The sequence below is a fragment of the Rhinolophus hipposideros genome (genome assembly GCF_964194185.1).
Source record: "Rhinolophus hipposideros genome assembly, chromosome: 1".
Classification (NCBI taxonomy): Eukaryota; Metazoa; Chordata; class Mammalia; order Chiroptera; family Rhinolophidae; genus Rhinolophus; species Rhinolophus hipposideros.
In genome coordinates, this window is record NC_138047.1 from 38433940 (window position 1) to 38455295 (window position 21356).

The following is a 21356-nucleotide window of genomic DNA, read 5'->3' on the forward strand; positions in this document are numbered from 1 at the left end:
ATCTTCTTAACAGTTTTGGGAAAGACATTTCACAAATTTCAACACCCATTCATGATTTAAAACAAAACAAAACAAAACAATTCTTAGTAAATTGGGAAAAGAAGAGAAACCTCCTTAACCTGACAAATATGTCTACCAAAAGCCTAAAGTAAATATCATTTTAAATGAGGAAACATTAGAAATATTCCCTTTAAAATCATAAATAAGACAAGGACACCATCACCATTCCTATTCAACAAGTCATACAAGACAAGAAAGAGAAAGTATCCTCTCATTTCTAGAAGGTATGTAGTCTTGCTATCAGTTTTGTCAAGTACAAGAAAACAAAACAGAAACAGACCCATAGGTATACAGAACAAACTGATGGTTGTCAAAGGGTAGGAGTTAGGAGGACGGGAATAAAAAAAAAAAATTCTAATTCACCCAGAGTCACCATACTAGTCATTTAGTTTGCTTATCCACACGCAAGGGCTAGGAGTGCTCAACAGTGTTCATGATACTAGTACCAAATAACAGAGCTGAAAAATATGAGAAGTAAAACTTGATAGATCTGACAAGAAAAAGTAGACAACTTCACAATTATAATTAGAGCTCATCACCATAGAGAGCTCATCACCCTTCTCCCAACATTTGACAGAAATACTAGACCAAATCAACAAGAATACATAAGAACTCAACAATACCATCAACCAACAGGATATAATCAACACTTATAGAACACTCCACCCAACAATAGCATTATAAACACTCTTTTCAAGTACCTGTGGAACATATATCAAGACAGACCATATTCTAGGTAATAAAAAAAAATAAATTTAAAATAATTGAAATCAGATGGAGTGTATTCTACAACCACACTGGAAACAAACAAAAATCGATTAAAAATGTAACATGAAAAATCTTCAAACACTTGAATACTAAATAACATATTTCTAAATAATACACCAGTCAAAGTGTCAAGAGAGATTATAAAATAGATTGAAAATAATCAAAATGAATATACAACTTATAAAACCTATGGGATATAGCCAAAACAGTGCCAGAGAAAATTTTGTAGCACTAAATGCATACATTTAGTATTTAGGAAAAAAAGGAAAAAATTCACACCAATAATCTGAGCTCTCATCTCAATAACCTAGAAAGAAGAGCAAAATAAACTCAAAACAAGCAGAAAGAAGAAAATAATAAAGAGCAGAAATCAATGAAATTGTAAACAAAAAACAATACAGAAAATTATTGAAACAAACTGTTTCTTTGAAAAATATCAACAAATTGACAAACCTCTAGCAAGACTGAAAAAAAAAAGAGAACAGAAAAAGACCAATATCAGGAATTAAACAGAAGAAATCAATACAGAACATAAATATATAAAAAGAATAATAAGGGAATCCTAGAACAACTCTATATATATAAATTTGAACAACTTAGATGAAATAGATTAATTCATCAAAAAACACTACACAATTCATCCAATATGAAATAGTCTTATATTTTATATTTGAATAGTCTTATAACTATTGAGAAAGTTAAATTTCTAATTTAAAACCCCTAAAATAGAAATCTCCAGTCCCAGATGGTTTCACTAGAAAATTCTACCAAAGATTTAAGAAGAATTAATACCATTTGTACACATTCTCTTCCAGAAAATAAAAGAGGAAAGAATACTTCTCAATTCATTTTATGAGGCTAGTATTACCCTGATATAAAACCAGACAAAGACAGTACTAAAAAAAAAAACTACAAACCAATATCCCACATGAATGGGGATGTAAAAGTCTTTAACAAAATACTAGCAAATAGAACACAACAATACCTTAAAATACTAGCAATACATAAATATTAGCAAATAGAACTCAACAATACTAATTATACACTATGACCAAGTGGAGTTTACTCAGGAATGTAAGGCTGGTTAAATATTTAAAAAACCCATCAATGTAATCCACTATGTTAAGTTAAAGAAAAAAAATCACATAATCATATCGAATCGATGACGGAAAAGCTCTGACAAAATTCAACCCATTCATGGTTAGAAAAACAAACAAAACAAAAAACAAACTCCCCGAGAAATAGAACTGGAGGGATACCTCCTTGATGAATAAAGAGAAATAAAGAAGTTGTAGTATATATACACAATGGAATATTATTATGCCATAAGAGATGAAATAATGTCATTTGAGACAACATGGATGGATCTTGAGGTAATAATACTATGCAAAATAAGTCAGACAGAAAAAGTTGAGAACCATATGATTTCTAATTATAAAACTGAAAACAGCAAAGAAACAAGACAAACAAATGAAGAAACAAAAACTCATAGACACAGACAATAGTTTAGTGGTTACCAGAGGGTTGGGGAGAGGGGGTGGTAGAAGAAGGTAAAAGGGATCAAATATATGGTGATGGGAGGAGAACTGACTCTGGGTGGTGAACACACAATGTGATATATAGATGGTGTATTACAGAATTGTACACCTGAAACTTATTTAACTTTACTAACAATTGTCACCCCAATAAACTTTAATTAAAAACAAAACAAACCAAAAAACCCTACAGTTAGCATTATAGATTGGGAACAAGGCTAGGGTGTCTATTCTCACCATTTCTATTCAGCATAATGCTGGAAGTTCTAGCCAGAGCAATAAAAGGAAATAAAAGATATACAGCTCATAAAGAAACAAATAAAACTGGCCCTATTTGCAGATAATATAATTATCTTCATCAAGAATCCCAAGGAATCTAACAAACTCCTAAAATAAGTAAATTCATCAAGGTTGCAGGAAACAAGACAAACATATGAAAATCAGTTGTATTTCTATATGCTATCAATGAACATGTGGACACAGGTAATTAAATTACATTACCATTTATTATCATTCAAAAACTGAAATATTTAATGTACAAATCTAATAAAACACACATAGGACCTGTATGCTGAAAAATACAAAACATTGATTTTTTTAAAAAAGCTATCCTAAATAAATAGACATAATGAGTTCATGGGTATAAGACTCAACATAGTAAAGATGGCAATTCTCCCCAAAATTGATATATAAGTTTAATGAAATTTCTATCAAAATCCCAGTAATATTTGTTGTAGATTTAGACAAGATTATTCTACATTTTATATAGAAAGGCAAAAGAACTATATAAAATAATTTTGAAAAAGTTAAAATGGAGACTACCTGTCTACCTGACTTTGAGATTTACCCCATACCTATAGTAATCAAGACTGTACGGTATTGGTAGAGTGATAGACATACAGATCAGTGTAATAGAATAAAGAACCCAGAAATAGGTCCAAGCAAATATGTTCAACTGATTTTTGTCAAAGGTGCCAAAGTAATTCAATGGAGGGAAAATAAATGGTACTGGGGCATTTGGACATGCATAAGCCAAGAAAAAGAACCTCGTTCTGTCTTATACCTTCTAAGAAAATTAACTCAAAATAAATCACAGACCTAAATGTAAAACATAAAACTATAAAACTTTTAGAAAAAAATCATAGAAAATCTTTAGAATCTAGGGATAGGCAGAGTTTTTAAATAATGTATAAAAGGAAACATTGAGAAATTGAACATCAAAGTTAAATTTTTGCTTTGTGAAAAGACCCCGTTGAGAAGATGAAAAGACAAGCTCCAGATTAGAAGAAAATATTTGCAAATCACTTATCTGACAAAAATTATATACATTCTACAATAAAAAAAAAAATCCAGTTAGAAAATGGGCAAAAGATGTGAAGAGACATTTTATCTAAGAGGGTATGCAGATGGAAAAGAAGTATAGGAAAAGATGTTCAACATCATTAGCCACTGGGGAAATGCAAATTACAAGTTATCTTTGAACAACTAGTCCTTTCCCTAGGCTGGAATGTTCTAGCCCCAGATCCACAAGGCTAACAATTTACTTCCATGAGGTCTCTGTCTGAAAGACATCTTCTCACAAAGGCCTCTTCCATCTCCTCTATACACCCCCCACACCACCTGAAATCCATAGTCACCCTAGATTTCCTTACCTCTTAATTTGCTTCATAGCACTTATCTCAAGCTGACATAAAACAAATAAAGCAAAATCTTTTGCTTTGGCAACCTCTAAGCCACATTATGCCTTCTTCTGCAAGGGAAAGATTTCTTTCTTCTCCCTCTCCTGGCTTTTTTTTCTTCTCCATCCAAAACCTCTTTTTCTTATATTCACTGTTTATCTGTTTGTTGTCTGTCTCTCTCATTAGAATAAGTTACATGAGGACGAAGACCTTGTCTGCATCAAGTGCCTTTCACACAGTAGTCAAATAATAAATAGCTTGAAAAAATAATTTACAACACACATTTACGTGCTTAGAAGACTTACTTTCATATTTCCAGCCATGACATTTTAACCAACCAGACTTTCGGGATTTCAGACCCCGTCTGCCTTGGACCCCCAAAATGCCTCTTTGAACGGTAAAACCATCAGCCTCTTCTTATTTTATCCTCCTTCTAGCTTTGCTAGGACACTTACCACCACTGTTCAGCCCAGCCACCACCCCCACCAGTCAATATCCCACCAAGATACTAATTAAAAGGCAGAGTGAAGGAAAAGGGCCCTCAGGCAAGAATACCAGCAGGTGTCAGAGGACAGACTCTGTAGCCAGAGCCTTGTGACAATTTCTATGCTATCAATGAACATGTGGACACAGGTAATTAAATTACATTACCATTTATTATCATTCAAAAAACTGAAATATTTAATGTACAAATCTAATAAAACACATATAGAACTTGTATGCTGAAAAATACAAAGCATTGATTTTTAAAAAAAGCTATTCTAAATAAATAGACATAATGAGTTCATGGGTATAAGACTCAACATAGTAAAGATGGCAATTCTCCCCAAAATTGATATATAAGTTTAATGAAATTTCTATCAAAATCCCAGTAATATTTGTTGTAGATTTATAAGGTTAAAAGCCCTGCAATAAAGGCTGTGGTTGGTTAGCTCACCAGGGGTTAGATTGTTGGACTTGACTTTTGCTTGGCAATGAACATCAACCTAATTAGGAACCTGTCATTCAAATGTAATGAGTCTTTCCATATCAGATAACTTCAGAGGATTCTTGGCTTTGTTTAAAGGAACCATACTTTCCATTTAAAGTATGGATCCCAAAGCCACAATGACCCAGAGTTCAGTTTTCTTACAACACAGACCACAAACCGTTTAAAATTTTTCAATGTGAAAAAGATTGTGGGGGTTGCACATTTCCCTAGCAAAGGCCATGACAGAGTTGCAATATGTGAGCAATTATAGACCAAAATTTTCAACCTTCAAACCTTCTTAACATGAATTGAAACTTTTTTTAAAAATGTAACTATTAAACATAATTCTTTATTAAGAAATCTAACTTAAATGTGTCTCTGGCATACTATTAAATTATTGAACTATTTCTCGGTGAACACTTTATTCCTTCATTTTCATAAAAGAACCCTACTTGGTTTCTCCCCACAAATTACTCATTAATTCTGTTTTCTAAACCTGTAACTGAGACCAGATGATCTTTAGGATTTCTCAGAAAAATTAAATGCAGCAAGCTGTATGCTGAGAAGAGGTAGCCCTCTCTCCTACTCAATTTGCAATATTTACTTGAAAAGAAGGAAAAAAATGTCATTTTTTTCAGGGAGGTACGTCCAAGTGGGGAAGAGGAGATGCTCACAGCCTGTCCTGTCCAATAGCAAGGTCATTCATGAGGGTGTGATGCTATGAGGGTGCCCTCTCATGCACTGGCTTTCCACCTCAAGGTCAACACTAAATATACAGCTACTTAATGTTTCCATCCTAGTTCAGTAATTCTATCTGTAGGTACATTTAAAATCAAAGTAGTACCTTAGATTCTGCTGTAAGAAAAATCATCTTTCTTCCCTCTGAAAATGTTGTCTCTCTAATAGTAATATTTAGTCGGTATTTGGAAACGAAGGAAAAAGGAGAAAATTTTCTTATTATTTAGAAATCACGTAACAATTTTTGACTTTGAGGGGCCAGTTAATGACTTAATATACACCATTATCAGGTTACTTAACAGTGGAAAAGTTAACAAACAAACAAAAAAATAGTGTTCATGAGTGGTTAGGTTGAAACCACTGCTGTATTTGTCTCTTATCTATAAGATCTACTCTATTTATTCCATTGCTCTATACTCTAGGGAAAAAAATATTCTCGTTTAACAGAAAAATGAATAAGAAAACTGGACTTAAAATATTGCTTTTTATAAATCAGAATACTCAGAATTTCTGAATTCATTGGTTTATTTATACATTCATTCAACTAAGCATCTGATAGAGTTGGTATGGTAAAGCCAACCATAAAGAGAAGTAAACGTGCCTTAGAGAAGAAACGTGCGTTAGAATTGAAAAATTCTAAGAGAAGAAACGTGCCTTAGAATTGAAAAATTATTTTTTCAAACCATAGATATAGAGAACAAATTGGTGATTGCTATAGGTAGCGAGTGGGAGAAATGTTTGAAGGGAGTTAAAAGGTACAAACTTCATTATAAAATAAGTAAGTCACAGGGATGTAACGTACAGCATGACAACTATAGTTAATAATACTGTATTTCATATTTGAAAGTTGCTGAGAGTAAACATTAAAAGATCTTATAAGAAAAAATGTGTAACTATGTATGGTGACAGATGTTAACTAGACTTACTGTGATCATTTTGCAATATACTATGTAAGTATCAAATCATTATGTTGTACACCTGAAACTAATATAATGTTTTATATCAATTATATCTCAATTAAAAATGGCAAAAAAAGACCAAAAAAAAAGATTTTAAAAAAACAACCTAATTCAATCATTAAGGAAAGTATGGCTTACGACAGGTTATATAAGTCTCTCTCCACTTCTATAAAAACAAATAAAAATTAATACCCACTTTGTAGAGTTGCTTTTAGAATTAAGTGAAATAATGCATTTTAAAACACCTAGCACAATGCCTGACAAAATTCAGGTACTCAATGTTACTTTCCTCCCTTCTCACTGACCTACACAATGAGGTACATTTGGAGAAGAATCCATAGGAAATTCCTATTCTGCGGGAATTTAGTGGAAAAAATAAGATAGATATATATATATATATATTTATATATATTAAAACCAACAATGCTAGACAGTGACTTCAGTGCTAAAATGAAGCACATAAGGCTTTTCATCAATTTATAACATTTTTATACTTGGCCTTAAATCTAATAAAACTTATTCAATCATTCATTCATTCTTTCGTTCAATTTACTAGCACTTTTTAAGAGTGCGGGACACAGTTATTACCTCCAAGGAATTTACTGTAGGGAAGACAGACATGCAACAAATAATTACAGTGTAATATTTTGGCATTCTGATAGAAGTTTTAAAGGAAAGAAGGGTTCATTGAGGAAGGAAGACAAAGTAGTGGGGTAAAGCTTTGTACAGGTTTCAAAGTAAGAGAGCAACTTTCCTTCCTAGGCCCACAGAATCCTACCTTAAGCCAGCTTAAGAAGGAAGCAGTGTTTTTATTTAAGTCTAATTTCTATTTCATTTTAATCGGAGATACATTAACATGATCGAAAATCCAACACAAACAAACTGATATATGTAGTAAGACATCTCCCACATTCCTCCATCTTTATTCATTTTACTAACTTCTCAGTGTGCCCCTAGCTACCCAGCGTCCCTCTACAGAGGCTGCCAATGTCATCAGTTCCTGGTATATTTTCCTGATTTATTTAATGCAAATGTGAATATCTATCTCTCCTTTTTACAAACAGGTATGCTACACCTTGCTTTTTTCACTTGTCGTTGAGTGACAAGTGAAGTATGTCATCGAGTTCACTGCTTATCTGTATACAAACAACTTTGTTCTTCATTCTATTTCACTGAGTATTACTCCATCACATGAATGTACCACAATTTACTGAACTGATAGACATTGAAGTTATTTCCAGTTTTGCCACTACAAATATTGTAGTGCTGAATGAAGGTAATATGTCATTCTATATGTATGCAAAATACATCATGAAATAAAATCCTAAAGTAAAATTGCTGGGTCAATTTTGCTGTATTTTGCTAAACCAATGAGAAAGTTTGAAACATTCAACAATTAGAGTCTCTACACCCCCAAACTAACCTCTCCTACGCTCCGGTTTGGCTTCAGCCTCTCTATCTTAGTCCAACCTCACTCCACTCACGGCTCCTGAGGAGCAGCTCCCATCATCATGCATTCCTTCAACAAGTATCTCCTGAGTGCCAGGTACTGTTCTAGGCATTGGGGGCAGAGCAGTGAATTAAAGAGACAAGTACCCTTCCTCTCACAGAATTCTCCAGTGGGGAATTTTCTACATCGCTTTCTTGGAGAAGGAGACACAAATATACAACATAAGTAGGTATATTGGAAAATAGTAAAAGCTAAGGAGAAAAACAATAAAATAGGGAAGGGGAATATGAAGTACAAAGATGGACAGGAAAGGCCTAAGAAGAAAGGGAATGGGGGTCAAGTGTATATCTGAGAGAGAATGATCTAGGCAGAAGGAACATCAACAGCAAAAGCCCTGTGGCAGGATAGCAAGTACCCTATAGGAGGAATAGAAAGAAGACTAGTGTGGTTGGAAAGCAGCGAGTGAAGACGAGAGAACGAGAGATCAATGAGGTCACAGAGGAACCAGGAAGCTAGCTGGTACACGGTTTTGTAGGCCTTTGTAAGGTCTCTGGCTTTCACTGTGAGGCATTTGGAGAGCTATGGGAGGGGAAGTGGGCCCTGGACCGAGCAGCACCACGGGTGCCAGGTGAGGCCTGAGCCAGGGGCACCAAGCACAGACGGAGTAAGTGCAGGTACAACATCAGGCTAAGGGTGCTTAAGGAACCGAAAGAGTAACAGGTTAGGGAGAGTGGAGATGGGGCAGAGAATAGAAACGTGCTTCAACAGAAGGAAAGCATAAGAACAGAAGTGATTCTGCCTTCTTCTTGAACAAAATATTCACATAATCCTGGGACCAATGGACAGAGACTGGAAAGCCATATGATAATACATTTAAGTTACCAATTTCTCATTTCATTCGCAGTAATTTCAATGGCTTTAATTACAAACAGCCTTTTATGAAATTACATTAGTGATAAGGTTTTTTTCAATTTCCAGTACCATTTATTATTCCTGAATCTGAATACAATTAACTATAGCAGGACAGAGCTCACTACTATAATATTTAAGTCTCATTTTAGGTTCTTTAAACTATCTCAGTATTTGTAAATGTGAGAATTCACAGCCAATAACTGAAAAACTGAAATTTGACATGCCAACAAATTTACTCAATATTGATGTAACTACACAAAATTTTATATGCAACATGTGGACTTCAACATTACAGAATTTGGCCTTTGTAAACTAGCTTACACATAAACAAAGTTACTTTGCTTAGCTGTCCTAACCTATGACGTGATGCACAGACCCCTCCCTCAGCCTTTTACTATATAGAGATGAAGCCTCCCCTTAAGTCAAAGTGAAAAAAACCCACGTTCCCACCCAGAAAAAAAATTTACCCCAAACCATCAAATTCTAAAGTTTCAGCAGATATAACACCAGAAATAGGTTATGGACAACTCTTTTTTGTCTTTTACCTAAGTAGTACTACAGGAAGTTTTAATAGATCTCAAAATTCTACGACAGATTTTTTTTTTTTGGTCAAGTTGTTTCTATTAAAATGTACTGATTTTAAAAACTAATAACTTAAAAACTGCCACACGAATATAAAAATCCAAATGGTTCACAAAACATTCTCCTTTCCTTCTGGATGTTTTATGATGCATTGCAATCATTAATCAGTCTTTTACTATTAAACATAAATGGCCAATTGAGACAAACAATTCTGCGACTGTTCTTCCACCACTGATTAAGACTGGGGTGGCAGCTATTGGGGATAATATTCCTTTAGCCTTCTGAGCTTTCTGGGCAGGTTTGGTGACCTGGCCAGCTCCTTATCTTCTTGTCCACTGCTCTGACGACACCCACAGTGACTGTCTCATGTCATGAACAGCAAAACAATCCAGAGGTGGATAGTCAGAGAAGCTCTCTACATGGGCTTATCAACGATGGCAGCATCACCAGATTTCAAAAACTTTGGGCCATCGTAGAGCTTTTTCCCAAAAAAACAATCAATCTCCTTCAGTACAGCAAATTTGCAAGCAACGTGAGTTGTGTGACAATCCAGCACAGGTGTATATCTAGCACTGCGGTTCAAAATAATCACCTGAGCCATGAAGCCAGCTGCTTCTATTGGTGGGTCATTTTTGCTTTCACCATTTTTGCATGGCCACGTTGCCATAACGAACATCTTTGACAGACCCATTCTTGACATGGAAGTCCACGTTGTCCCCAGGAAGAGCTTCACTCAAAGCTTCATGGTGCATTTCAACAGACTTTCCTTCAGTTGTAACACGGACTGGAGCAAAGGTGACCACCATGCTGGGTCTGAGAACATGAGTCTCCTCTCGGCCCACAGGGGCAGTACTGACACCACCGATTGTGTAGCCGTCAAGGCTCGTCAGTTGGACGAGTTGGTGGCAGGATGCAATGCAGAGTTTCAAAGAGCGTGGTTCCACTGGCATTGCCATCTTTATGGGTGACTTTGCATTCCATGAACCAAAGCATGTTAGCACTTGGCTCCAGCATGTTGTCACCATTCCAACCAGAAATTGGCACAAATGCAACTGTGTCAGGTTTGTAGCCAATTGTTTTAATGTAGGTGCTGACTTCCTTAATGATTTCCTCGTATCTCTTCTGGCTGTAAGGCTGCTCAGTGGAATCCATTTCGTTAACATCCACAATTAGTTGTTTCGCACCCAGTGTGTAAGCCAGATGGGCATGCTCACAGGTCCGCCCATTCCTGGAGACACCTGCTTCGCATTCACCAACACCAGCAGCAATAATCAGGACAGCAAGTTAGCCTGAGGTGCCCGGAATAGTGTTTTTGATAAAGTCTCTGTGCCCTGGGGCATCAATGATGGTCACATAATACTTGCTGGCTTCAAATTTCCACAGGGAGCTATCAGTGGTGAGCCCACACTCATGTACAGCTTCCAGTTTATCCAAGACCCAGGAATACTTGAAGGAGCCTTTTCCCATCTCAGCAGCCTCCTTCTCAAATTTTTCAATGGCTCGTTTGTCGATCTCACCATATTTGTAGATCAGATGACCAGTAGTGGTAGACTTGCTGGGATCTCTGTGTCCAGTGACAACAATGTTGATTTGAGTCTTTTCTTTTCCCCTTTTGGCTTAGATTTAGCAGTGGTTTTCAAGACACCTGTGTTCTGGCAGCAAACCCGTTGCGAAAAGCTATTGGCAATAAATTTTGATTATCAAGGCTTGTATCATAGTTGGAGACTTGCTTTTTAAAGATTATTCCATTGCAGGCACATTATTTATTGCCAAGCACCATCTGTTTTGCATTTTAGTACTAACATTTTTATCCTCACACTCATTTCACTGAGAAGTTTCTGGGGGTGGTGTTAGAGGTGGCAGTAGTGGTTGTTATTTTGATAGAAGTACATTATATGCTAGGAAAGCTGAATTTATTTCAATTCCTCTTTTGCAGGGAAATTAATCAGTGCAATTCTTTCAGTCTTCCAAGCAATTGTAAAAAAATAAAAAAAAAGAAAGAAAAACTATTTTTCTCCCAATTATTGTTTTTTCTTTAAAATTTTTTTTTCAATTACAGCTGACATTCAATGTTATAGTAATTTTAGGTGTATAACATAGTGATTTATATACCTTACAATATGATCACCACACTAAATCTAGTAACAATCTGTCACTTTGTCAAGTTATCACAATATTGCCTATATTCCCCTTTACCTCTTTCACCCATTCCCCCCAACCCCCTTTCCTCTGGCAACCATGTTTGTTCTTTTAAGCCTTTATTTGCTTATAATTTTCTCATCACTTATCTTTTTATTCTCTGCAACCTGACTTCTGGTCTCACTATTTCACCAAACCAGCTCTCATTACAGTTTTCTTCTTTATTCTGATTGTTCTAGAACCCATTGACATTTATGGCCACACTCTCACACCTGGGTGGCACTCAAAGCTCACATTCCACAACACTCATAGTCTAAGAGGAAAAGCCACGCACTGAAAACAAAGACCAGGAGGGGAAAATATATACGAATGAACTTAGCTGGAAGTGCTCAGAGGCAGAGCTGAGTCACAGAGGCACAGTTAGGAAGAATTTTTATTTTAAATCCAGGAGCCTTAGAAGTCATCTAGGCCTTAGAAGTCATCTACCCTCATTTTACAGATGAAATAATGAGGTACAGAAAAATGTGTCAGTTGGGATGTCTTTGGTTACAAGTAATAGAAAACAGCAACTCAATTTGGCTTGAACTATGCTCTCCTACATGATATGAGGTCCAGACATAGTTGGCCACTCCACCTTCCAGACGTGAGCAAGAGTTTCAGGTCTTATATCAGAGTCCTGGGAGTTGAGAGAGGAGAATAAGGGGAAGGGGAAAGTATGTCTCTTCCTTGAGTGTCTTTTCAGAAGGAAAGACACGTGACCAAGAAACCCTAAGAAGACTCTCTGGTCACCTTCCCATTTCTAACACAATCACTGGCAAGGGAAAAGGGATTCCACGTCTGGTTTGGTTTAAGCCTAGGACCAAGCTTAGGGTAGAATGAGGGATGAGGCATTAAGGTTAAATAAATTGGCCACAATCAAATGTGACTTGTAGATCCAAGAGAGATCTTGATTCTTACATTTGTCCTGCTACACTTCTGAGAATTCAATTGCTTTTCCACCTCTTTAACAATGGATTCAACTCTTCTCTCTTTTTACAAACTTCTCCAGGAGATCATGTACTCTTTTTGTAATTATCTGAGCATTCTGTGCAGGTAGCAAGGAGTAGGTATGCACTGACTTTAGAGCCAGACTGCCTGGGTTCAAACATAGGCCCTCACCACTTCTAACTGTGAGTCACCTTAGGCATGTTATTTAATCTCTTTCCTCACCTAAAAAAAAGGTGATGATAATAGAACCCACCTCATAGAGAATTAAATAAGTTACTATATATAAAGTGATCAGAACAATGCCTGTTACACAGTAAGTCCTCTATAAGTGTGTGCTATAATTATTAAGGGGCATCTACTGGTTTTGCCTGTCCAGCAGCTCTCTCCCCTTCTTTTGACAAAGGTTTTCCTTTGAAGAACTACCCCTCCCCCATGCCACAATCTTGGCACAATTCTCAGTATAACCTGCTGCCAACCCCCACTGGACAAAGGGAGGGCACAGGCCCAAGTTAGACCAATCTTACCACTTTCCCTGGAATATGAATCGTAAAGAGAATGACTCAAGACAGAAAACTTAAAATTCAGTCTCATTGGTGTCAAGACCTTGAACAGGCTTTTCCTGAGTTCTTGCCCCCTAAACCCCTGGAACTGTGTTGTTCTTTCCAAAATCTGATTAACGGTTCTTCCTTTGATTCTGTTAGCTATCCAGTCTCCTTTAATAAATTCCATTTTTGCTGAAATTAGCCAAAATGTATTTCTGTTGTTTGTGTAACCATTATGTTAAACAAATAGGCCACCCGAAATGAAATCATGAGGTAACTCTACTTTTGTCTCTCATTGTCTCTTTAATCTATTCATGAGCCTGGCTCTTCTCTGATTCCTGAGTGGAAGCTAAGACAGTGGCCCTGAAGTCAAACATTCTAGGCACAAATTCTATCTCCACTGCCTGCTAGCGATGCTACTTACTGTCTGTTTGCCTCAGTTTCCTTACCTGTAAAATGGGGGCATAACATCTACCTCATTGGGTTACTGTAAAACTTAAATCACTTCCCAAATGTAAAATGCCTGAAAGTGTGCTTGGTACATAGTAAGGCCTGAAAATTGTTACTATTGCTGATGGCAGTGGTGGTCCAGTGAGGCTTGTCTTTCTTTCTCACAACCCATCCCCTCAGGCACTGACCATTCTTGTTTCCATACTTAGGCTCGTGCTAGCCCTCTCTCCTTTTCTAAATCCTTCAAGACATAATTATTCAAGCACCACCTCTTCCACAAGGCCCAGATTGATTTACAAAGACCCCATTAACCTGATACTTTGCTTGTGGGAACTATATAATAGTAGCAGATATGTGAGTCTTGAGTTCATATAATTTCCCTTGTTTTTTAATTGTACCTGCGTGTAAATCATGACTACTCCAACAAGAAAGAGTTCCTTAAAGCCAAGAATGAAATTTTATATTCTTTTTATGTCTTTCATATTACGTAGTCGAGAGTAGGAGTCATAGTAAGTCCTTAATAATAAGTCCTTGAATGGCTCTCTGAACAGTTAAAGTATTTCCAATCACAATTACTCTGGGTTGGTAGAGCTGCAAGCCCTTAGACCTATGTTTCAGCATACATGCTGCTGAAGTGTGCACGTGGCCCATGTTTTCACTATGGATAAGTTTACGAAACAGACAGGCTACATAACGTTCTGTCTTCTTCCCATACTGGCCCATACACACCAGGCATCCAGTAAATGTTACTAATTATCTACAAAAAAGTTGAAAACTTCAGGAGCTAAAAATTAATTACAAATACGACAGGAAACTCTAAATGTATCTGCTACCGTTAATATTTGAAACTATAATGCCGAAAGGTCCTGTTTTATTTAAAAATTAAAAACATAAGGATAAGGGAAACAGATACTCAGACACTTTTCCCCCCTTTAACACAATTTTTTCTCATAAGATTTGTTGATGAAGGACAAAGTAGAGAAGGTAACTATTGTACTTTTTTATTGTCATGTTTCTGGAGAAATGCTCTATATAACATAAAGTACACCATCTTTCTCTGATTTATCTAAGCATGTGAAAAAAATATACATAGAAATAAAAACTTTTCCCAGTGATGCCCAAGAGCATATCATTTACATATTAAAAGATGGCACTGTTTCATAGCTATGTGGGCAGTTTTTCAGTCATGTGGAAAAGTCAACTGGGAAAGAGAAACTGAGAAACCTTAAACTCAATTCCATGTGAAGTTGTATGTGAAATGGAGATGCATAAATTGACTCACTTACCTGATCCTGAGAACAAGCTAATATTGCATTTAAATGATATCTCTATAACATTCCGTACTTGTTGGCTTATTGTTGTTTAATGGATATGGTTATTTCAAAGTTAAGAAAATATGCTTTTTTTCTAAATGCTATCCACTATGAATTTCTCAACCAGATCAACTCTTCCTTGTTTTCCTTTCTACAGAACACTCTAGGAGAGAAAGAAAAGGGAAAAGGGAGAAGGAGAAGGATAGGAGGGAAAAAAAAATCTACATGTCCTACTTGGACTGTGCGAGACACCCTGGTGCAACCATGTTCTGATTCTCCTCCTCATTCTGCAGAGCCGTGAGCTCTACCATGTTAACCATCACGTCATTGGTGTGACCGGGAAGCGGGGGGAGTACTGAAATGATCTTCTCTACCAAGTTGTCGCCATGATGTCCAACCGTTCCTGTTTAAGCAGACAGAAGATATGAATGCACAAAATGGGAGGAAAAAGAAGCTAGATGAATGTTTCCTAGTGGCCCTTCTCTCAAGAATAACATACATTTTTATTTTCTGTTACAAAATCAATAACACAAGCCTAGCATTTTGCCCTCTGTAACACTAATCAAGCTCACAATTACCTAGTCAATGTGTGCTCTGTGTGTGGGACGTAATGCTCCATGAGGGCAGATACTGTGTCTGCTCTGGTTACTACAGTAATCCCAGCACCTAGCACAGTACCTATTGACATGAAAGGTATTAATAAATATTGAATGAATAAATAATTTATTGAATGAATATATAAATAAATTATTAGCATATAGTCATCTGGGTAAATAGTGTCATTGGATAACACTATCCTGAAATTTTAGAGCCAGACTTTATTTTATTGATGAAGACCATAAGACCCAGAAGACTAAACCTGACAAAGAAGAGCAGATCTCCCCTGAGCTAGACCCTTATCTTCATAATGGCAATTGTTCGGCTAGTTAATCCTGTACCCACCATGTCTAGCGGGCAACCTGGCACCCAGTAGACTCTCACTAAATATTTGCTAGATGAAAGAAAGAACAAATGAATGAATGGTAACAGTTTGCAATGATAGAGGCATTTATAGAGTGCTTTCTGTGTACCAGCGACTTTTCTAGGTGTTTCACATATATTAACTCTTTTAATAGCAAATGAATTAATGAACTCAAATTGAAATTCAAGACCAATGACCGTTTAATACTTTCCCAATAAAACCAACTTATCTTTCCAAAAGCCATCATTGCTTAGAAGACCTCATACCAACAATGGGTGGGACTTGGTCCATTTACTTGTTTTGATTCCACCCACTTCAAATTAATTAACATTTTGCTTCCTATTGTCTATCTCTATCTCTCTCTTTTGTTTTTGCTATGTTATATTAATTGGACAAAAGAACTAGGTAAAAAAGACCAAATTGGCATTCAAGGAACTAACACCATCATCTTCATCACAATAGCTACCGTGTTTCCCCAAAAATAAGACCCAGTCTTATATTAATTTTTGCTCCAAAAGACGTATTAGGGCTTATGTTCAGGGGATGTCATCCTGAAAAATCATGCTAGGGCTTATTTTCCAGTTATGTCTTATTTTCCGGTAAACATGATAGTATTTATTGAGACTTTATGATGTACCCGATATTAAGCTCCATACTGTACATTTATTATTGACTTAATTCTTACAACTCTAAAAGGTAGATATTATTAAGCTCATTTACAGAGTAGAAGATTCAGTTTAAGTAAATTGCTCAAGATTACACAATTTATAAATTACCGACCAAGAATTCAAACTCAGGAGGCAAATAATCCCAAACCTACACTTTTTAAAAAAAATCAGTCTCATAAAAGTGACTTAAGACAGAGCCAGCATGAGTGCTTCTAAGGTGATGTCTGATGTTAAAGAAAAGAGTTCTTGTATCACCAGTAGAACATTCATTGATTAGACCTGGTGGGAACCACATCTTATTTATGTTGTGTATAATTTATGGTTGTCTCCCCAGCATTCACCCTACAAGTTCCTCATTAAATACTCGCTGAAAAAAAAAAATACTCGCTGAATGAACGTCTAGTGACTATAAGTGGCCCTGAGATGCAGAGAGGGGGTCAAAAATCTCTGGGTGAATTATATCTTTAAGCCTAGAATGGACACAGATTTTTTTAATACTCATTTAAAGAAACTGTCATGCAGGGACTCTGGTCCCACTCCCGGCACCAGAACGTAAGACATGGTGAGGCCAAAAAGGAACAACAGAGCCATAGATAGGGGAGTCATACCACTATATTCTTGTGGGGACAAAGCCCCCAAAGGCCGTTTCCAGGCTCTCGGCCTCACATAGAAAGGTGCTGGCTCGGGTAGTAAATGGCCATCAACTGTGATCAGATGGCCATCAGCTGTGGCTAGTTGGCCGTCAGCTATAACCCGTAAGCCATTGGCCACTAATATAACTACCGTGGCTAAGCTAGCAAAAAAATTGGGGGCTAGCAAGAGTGGATTGCAGAGAGGCGGATGCCGCCGGTGAGAATTTAGTGATATGACTCCCCTACTTATGGCTCCGTGGGTGTTCCTTTTTGGCCTCACCATGTCCTGCGTTCTTATGTGGGGAGCGGGACCAGAGACCCCGCAGGCCACCCTGCATGACAAATGGCGCAGCGAGCAGGGTCCCCTGCGTGACACATGGCGTAGTTGGCAGGATATGTTGTCGGCCAAAGCTCTCCGAAGGGCAGTGGAGCAGTTTGTGCGTATGAAAGCTCAGTCCGAGGAAGACCAGGAGGAGCAGCTGCCGGAGAGCTCGATTCCCGTGGAGGGGTGGAAAGACGTGGACGGTTCCCCAACCAGGATAGGCCAGAGCCCTGTGGGCTGGGAAGTGCTTGCTGACGCACCCTGGATGTGGGACTTGTCCCGGGAGGAAACACTTGCTGAGTCCTCCATGGGAGATGAGGGTGAGGTCAAGGTCATCCCTCACCCCCAGGACAGCCCTGGCGAATGACTATGGACTATGGGGAATTGCCTTCCATCCCTAATTTAATGGACCGCTTGACTGTTTGGGAACATGCCGCCATGTAGTGGAACTGGCAGATGTTTGCTTTTGTGTCTTGACCAGCCACCATTGAGAATATGTAAGCACCTTGATGTGAGCCGCTGTTGTTCCAGCAGGGTACCCCGAGAGGCCCAGAGAGAGAGTGGCAGTGCCCTGAGAGCCCTGGCTGAGCCCAGGGAGTCTGGCTGTGCCCAGAGAGAGTGGCAGTGCCCTGAGAGCCCTGTCTGAGCCTAGGAAGTCTGGCTGTGTCCAGAGAGAGTGGTAGTGCCCTGAGAGGTCCTGGCTGTGCCCGGGGAAACAGGTGGTACCCTAAGAAGCCCAGGAAGTCTGGCTGTGCTCAGAAGTACTGATGGTGCCCTGAGAAACCCTGTCTGTTCCCATAGAGATTGGTGGTACCCTAAGAAGCCCAGGAAGTCTGGCTGTACCCAGAAGTACTGGTGGTGCCCTGAAAAACCCTGGCTGTGCTCAGAGAACCTGGCTGTGTCCAGGATATTGCATTCACCTCCAGGCTCCTCGCACAGGGCCCCTCGCGGAAGACGCTTGTCACGTAGATTGTGAGGCAAGACCCTGTAGGGGTGGAGTGTGGGGACAAAGCCCCAAAAAGCCGTTTCCAGGCTCTCGGCCTCACATAGAAAGGTGCTGGCTCGGGTAGTAAATGGCCATCAACTGTAATCAGATGGCCAGCAGCTGTGGCTAGTTGGCCGTCAGCTGTAACCCGTAAGCCATTGGCCACTAATATAACTACCGTGGCTAAGCTAGCAAAAAAATTGGGGGCTAGCAAGAGCGGATTGCAGAGAGGCAGATGCCGCCGGTGAGAATTTAGTGATATGACTCCCCTATCTATGGCTCCGTGGGTGTTCCTTTTTGGCCTCACCATGTCCTGTGTTCTTATGTGGGGAGCGGGACCAGAGACCCCGCAGGCCGCCCTGCATGACAAATGGCGCAGCGAGCAGGGTCCCCTGCGTGACAATTCTCCATCGCGGCCGGTCAAGGCACAAAAGCAAATATCTGCCAGTACCCCAACAAGGGGTCTTCCTGCACCCCAGTCTTGCTGGCGACTGGGTGAGACACAGGAAGTAGGATCCACACGATCCGCAATTCGCCATCCATGCTTGCCAACCCCACTTGCTAGCCGCAATCTGCCATCCGCTTCTCGGCCAACCAACCCACCCCTTGCTAACTGCAATCTGCCTTTGCTAGCTCAGCCACGGCAGTTATATCAGTGGCCAACGGCTAACTAGTCACAGCTGATGATCGTCTACTACCCAAGCCAGAACCTTTCCATGTGAGGCTGAGAGCCTGGAAACTGCTCTCTGGGATTCTGTCCCCAAAACCTAAACCTCAACTTTCTATGATAATTTCCTGTTTTGTTGACCAGTTTCCTTCCACTGAGTCATCCGTTAACACCTCTCCAACAAATTAGAGCCCCTTTATGAAGGATTGTTGGGAATACTTGCATCTGCACATTTTTTTTTATTTTTATTTTTTAATTTATTGGGGTGACAATTGATAGTGAAATTACATAGATTTCAGATGTACAATTCTGTATTACATCATCTATAAATCCCACTGTGTGTTCACAACCAGCATCTGCACATTTTTAGAAGTTTCCCAGGTAGAAGTTTCTCCTCGGTGTCATCATAATTATATTTTTCCAATCTCTTGGGCTAGATGCAGTTGTTTAACAAGGCAGTGCACACTGAAGACGTATTTATTCATTACAGCATTTGACACACTGACTGTAATGCTAATTTGTTTGTCTGTATCTCCCTCTAGATTGTAAACTCTGTGAGATCAGGGCCTGTGTCCACCTCGTTCATCTTTGTATCCTCAACCTGACATATAGTAAGCGGTCAATAAAATATACTGTGAATCAATGAAAGTATCAGAACCTTGGAGAGTGGGTATGAAGACCTCCACAGCAATCCCACTTACCTGTGAGATCCAGAGTTCTGTCCACAAAGACCACTGACGCCCTGCCTGCAGAAGTCCTCCTCCTGTTCTTGGCAGGGGCATAATTGGCCAGATCGGCAGCGATGACCCTGCTGAGGGAACCTACAGCAAAACACTCCTCTCGGACGCCTAGGTGCTCACACAGAGAACTGAGGCCTGACACCAGGCACCTGATCTGCAGTAGCAGCTCAGGGGTCAGGGCAGTGGCATCCACCTCCCCCAGGTTTCCCAGCCTCCTCTTGTCCGGTCGGGCACTGTTAAGGAGATGCACGTCCTGGGGTAGCAGTGGAAACAGGGAAGCAAAGGCTGGAGTCAAGGCAAGGTAGGGAGCGGCAGGGGCGAGCAACAGTGGGACGTGAAGCACCTCGGCGGTGTAGTTCATGTTGCCCATCCACTCACACAGCTTCTCTTCTAGTTGCTCGAACACCGGCTGCTGCCCCTCCAGCTCCGCCGCGGCCGCGGCTGGCACGTGATTCGCCGTGAGGTGGACAGCGTGGTGCACAGTCGTGACCACCACACAATACTGGAAGTGACTGCGGCAGATGATGTTCCGCAGGGTCTCCACGGTTCGGCCTTTCAGTAGGCAGCTCAGCACAAACACCGCCTTGGGCTGCTTAGCTCCGCCACCGACTGCTGCGGGCTCGAACTCCCGCAGGTAACACGCAGGTCCCCCCACCGCCTCCAGGAGCCGGCTGGATCCGCAGCCCCAGTGCAGGCTTTCGGCACACGCGGCGTCCAGGTAGACCACAGCCCGTTTCACTTTGGCCAGCACCTGCTCCCAGCCCTGCTGCGTAAACGACTGCACGCCCGGGGCGCTCATAGTTGGGGAATTCGCAGACTCGGGCACACAAGTACAGAAACTTTCTCAGCACTCACAACTTCCGGGAATTGGGCTCCTTGACACTTTGACAAGCAACACAATTTACGCGGTGCCGCCTCTTACTTGTCCAGTGGCTGCGCACGGTGATGACGTCAGCGGAGCGTGATTGGCTTGCGGGGAGACAGCTCCCGGAAGCATGCTGAGGTCTGGGAAAGAAAAGTGGGCGGGGCTCTGCGGCCCTCGGGGCCCTAGAAAGCTCAGCGAGGCGAGGAGCAGCTGCCCGGGAAACAGTTGAACTGTTCTTTTCCTCTACCTGTCTGTTCGGGTTACCTTCTCCTGCCCCTGAGGATCCAAACTTTGATATCTTCCCTGGATGTGAACACATCTCGTTAAAAGGACAGCCACTTTCCCCATTTAAACTCTGAGCAGCCAAAGAAACACCAACTGTAATGTTTCGTAGTTTACAGATTGTTGTCACATATGTACCTTGTTAACAGC

General features: G+C 39.6%; 1 protein-coding gene across 2 annotated transcripts in view; it reads right to left on the reverse strand.

Moving 5' to 3' along the window:
- SCFD2 (sec1 family domain containing 2) overlaps positions 1–20998 on the reverse strand; it is a 369475-nt gene extending 348477 nt beyond the window's left edge. For both annotated transcript variants that reach the window (XM_081060497.1, XM_081060496.1), the window contains exons 1-2: positions 20021–20998; positions 15319–15487 (exon numbers count right to left, since the gene is read on the reverse strand). In XM_081060497.1, the coding sequence (XP_080916623.1) occupies positions 15319–15487; positions 20021–20858 (1007 nt within the window). In that variant the 5' untranslated portion in view covers positions 20859–20998. The remainder of the gene's footprint in view (positions 1–15318; positions 15488–20020) is intronic.
- Positions 20999–21356: the final 358 nt, after the last annotated feature.